This window comes from Trichinella spiralis (genome assembly GCF_000181795.1).
Source record: "Trichinella spiralis strain ISS 195 chromosome Unknown Scfld5262, whole genome shotgun sequence".
Classification (NCBI taxonomy): Eukaryota; Metazoa; Nematoda; class Enoplea; order Trichinellida; family Trichinellidae; genus Trichinella; species Trichinella spiralis.
Window position 1 is genome coordinate 1 of NW_003532201.1, and position 2,741 is coordinate 2,741.

The 2,741-nt window shown below is 36.5% G+C and overlaps 1 protein-coding gene across 1 annotated transcript; it reads right to left on the reverse strand.

Annotated features, from left to right (window-relative positions):
• Nucleotides 1–211: 211 nt before the first annotated feature.
• On the reverse strand, nt 212–650 carry Tsp_12707 (conserved hypothetical protein). Its single transcript, XM_003366866.1, has 2 exons — nt 539–650; nt 212–477 (listed from the first exon to the last, which is right to left on the reverse strand). The coding sequence occupies exons 1-2, from the start codon at nt 648–650 to the stop codon at nt 212–214; spliced, it is 378 nt and encodes a 125-aa protein (XP_003366914.1).
• Nucleotides 651–2,741: the final 2,091 nt, after the last annotated feature.

A 2,741-nucleotide genomic window follows, 5' to 3' on the forward strand; every position in this document is an offset into this window, starting at 1 on the left:
TTCGGTGGTTCAATAAGAGCTGCGGCTGCGGCGCGCTGCGATCCTGGGACATTACCATGTTCCCCGTGCATCCGGTGTTTGGGCCCCATGGCCGGGGCCGTGCCGGCGACCATTTCGCACCAGTGAACACGACGAAGAAGTGAACGAACATCGACCGCAATCAGCTACGACAAGCTGGACAATTTTAAGCTGAACTGTTTTGCCACTTTGGCTAATTCAAATTTGTTGATTGGGGTCCGGTCGACGACGCCGGACCGTTGTGTATGGTCTTCTCACGACAAAGCAGAGTTATCATTGGAATTGGCCGACCGTTTTGATGTCCCCAATTTTTGTATCTTGTTTTCTTTTCTCTAGTTCTCTCGGTCAGCCACCATCGCTCTCTATTGTATCTCTTTTGTGCTTGAGCAATGGACTTAAGTAGACTAATTTGTCGCTGGTCTGGTCTGGTTGCTGGTCTGCTGACTTCTTCGCAGTCGACTCAATTAATAATAGCTGCCTTGATTGCGCGGCAAGTAATATACAAGCGTGGCTAATTCACCAACGGCACGTTGTGCGCCTTCTTTGGGCCGTGAAATTGAATCATGCCTGGCGCCTCCCATTTGGCGGCAACCGACCCGGCCGTCACCGCGGTCGTGGGCGGTCAGTAGCATTTTTACTTTCCGGAAATGTACCCATAATAAGTAAATGAATGAATAAATAAATAAATAAACAGATGTATTCGCTACATTTGTTTTTTGATAAAGCAAAAGGAAATAGAAATGGAAAATAAAATAAATACAAAAATGCTTTTTCAATAATCTATCTCTCTATTCATTCATACAGTACAGTCAGAAAACGTTCTGAACATTTCAAAACTATTATGATTATTATTATAACTTTTCCAATTAAATGAATACTTTATTACTGCGCACACACATTTTGTTGACTATCATTATTGATTGAATTGAAGTATCAATTTTGAACAGTCAAATCATGCATATATACATTTATTGCGCAATAGAATAAACATGAATTTCAGTGTCGTATCTTGAAAAATAATTTGCATGACGAACGAAGTTTTGCTCTATAATCACTGGCTCTTTCATAATCAGTCGAGTCAGTGTGCTCGCTTGTTTACTTACTGTTCAGTTGAAATAGCGTCGAGCAAGCAGTGCAGCGAGCGCTATTATGCAAATGTTGCAACGTTCACATTTCATCGATTCGTTTTCTAAAATGGAAGGAAAACTGCACTTTTTCTATTCTCTTCTACTGGGCTGTCTTTTTCTTCAATATATTTTTATTTTTGCACCGTACAAGTGAAAAACTTTTTCCAATGCATCTCAATATGCTTATATATATATATATTAGCATCTAAACTGATCAGAAAGGTAAGTGTTGATTTCTGTTTTTTGTTTTTCAATTAAACGCACTCGTGTATTTCTAATAACTCTCAGTTGCTCATCCGGTTTGTTTGTTTAACACTTTGAAAAGCTGCATAACGGTAACAGATGCATTCGGCCGTTCAAAATTTAATTTTGCACAGTTACCGGCATTGTGCTTTGTGCTTGATTTTGTATAACTATTGAAATGGTCGCTAATGGAGGTTGTTTTCCAATTTTATTTTCCAAAGCTTTTTGTCGCCCTTTCAACCATGTTCACTCGCTGATCGTCAGCACAAATAAATGGCAACATGATCACAAGTCAATGTTACAATTTTCCGAGCTATCTGTGCATGCATGCATGTATTTGCATGCGTGTATGCATGCATACATTATCAGGAATGAAATGCAAATACTGATTATGATTTGATACAATCATTTCTATGAAAAGCGTGCGTGATAAGCATCATCCTATTCTACGAATTAAATTGTTCACTTCTATTTTACTTTGCGTACGCAGTAGTAGTGTAACATTGGTAAATTCATTTCTTCTGTAAAATTCAGTGGAATGTAAATTTTGCATTATTAGATTTTGTTTGATTGCATGTTATATCAATTTTTACTTATCAAATATATAAACATAGGAACATATGAATGTAATTTCAAATAATTGTAACAATGGCTAGCAATTTGTGAAAGTTATTATTAGTGACGGGAAAATTGAAAATTAAAGACGGGCAACAATATTTTCCACATCATTTCCCTCTATAATGATGTGCCCATATTTCTTCTGTCCGTAACGTTCACATAATGCTAACCTTAGCTAAGATTTTCAAATAATGAAATAATTATGCGTTTGCTTAGTGCTGCTGTAAACAGGGCATTCTCATTGTCCTTGTTTCTTTGAAGTAGTGAATAGGAAAAGTCTTTCATGAAAGGATGTCGTCAAACAATTTTAAAACCAGATTTGTAAGAATAATAGCACCGATGACTCAATTTTGTAAAAGTTCTGCAAATAAGTGTATAATGGTAGAAGTGTGTTTTTCTATTTTTTACTTTTGAAATAAAATGGTAAACAATCAGACAGTGTCACTTTGTTGAAAAGTCATATATAATGGTCTTTTCAAGTTCTTTACAATGTACTGACAGAAGTCTTTTTAACTTATTTAGCAAATTCAGATAATTGAATTTTCAATCCCACCCCTGACAGTTGTGAATAACAGGGTCGCATTGCTCAGTACCAAAGACCGGTAGCAAAAGCGTGCTTATTCATTATTCATCAATGAAAACTGTCACGATTTTAAATTTTGCACAGTTTCACAGTTTAATAATATATCTGATGTTTTTTCTTTCATTTTTTGCTGAGCAGTTGCTGAAAGCGTT

What these genes read in the sequence shown, in the direction of transcription:
- Tsp_12707 (XM_003366866.1), bottom strand. Translation starts at nt 650, where the DNA reads ATGCTACTGACCGCCCACGACCGCGGTGACGGCCGGGTCGGTTGCCGC. An exon ending in AGGCGCACAACGTGCCGTTG is followed by an intron (nt 478 to 538) that starts GTGAATTAGCCA and finishes TTATTAATTGAG; the next exon opens with TCGACTGCGAAGAAGTCAGC.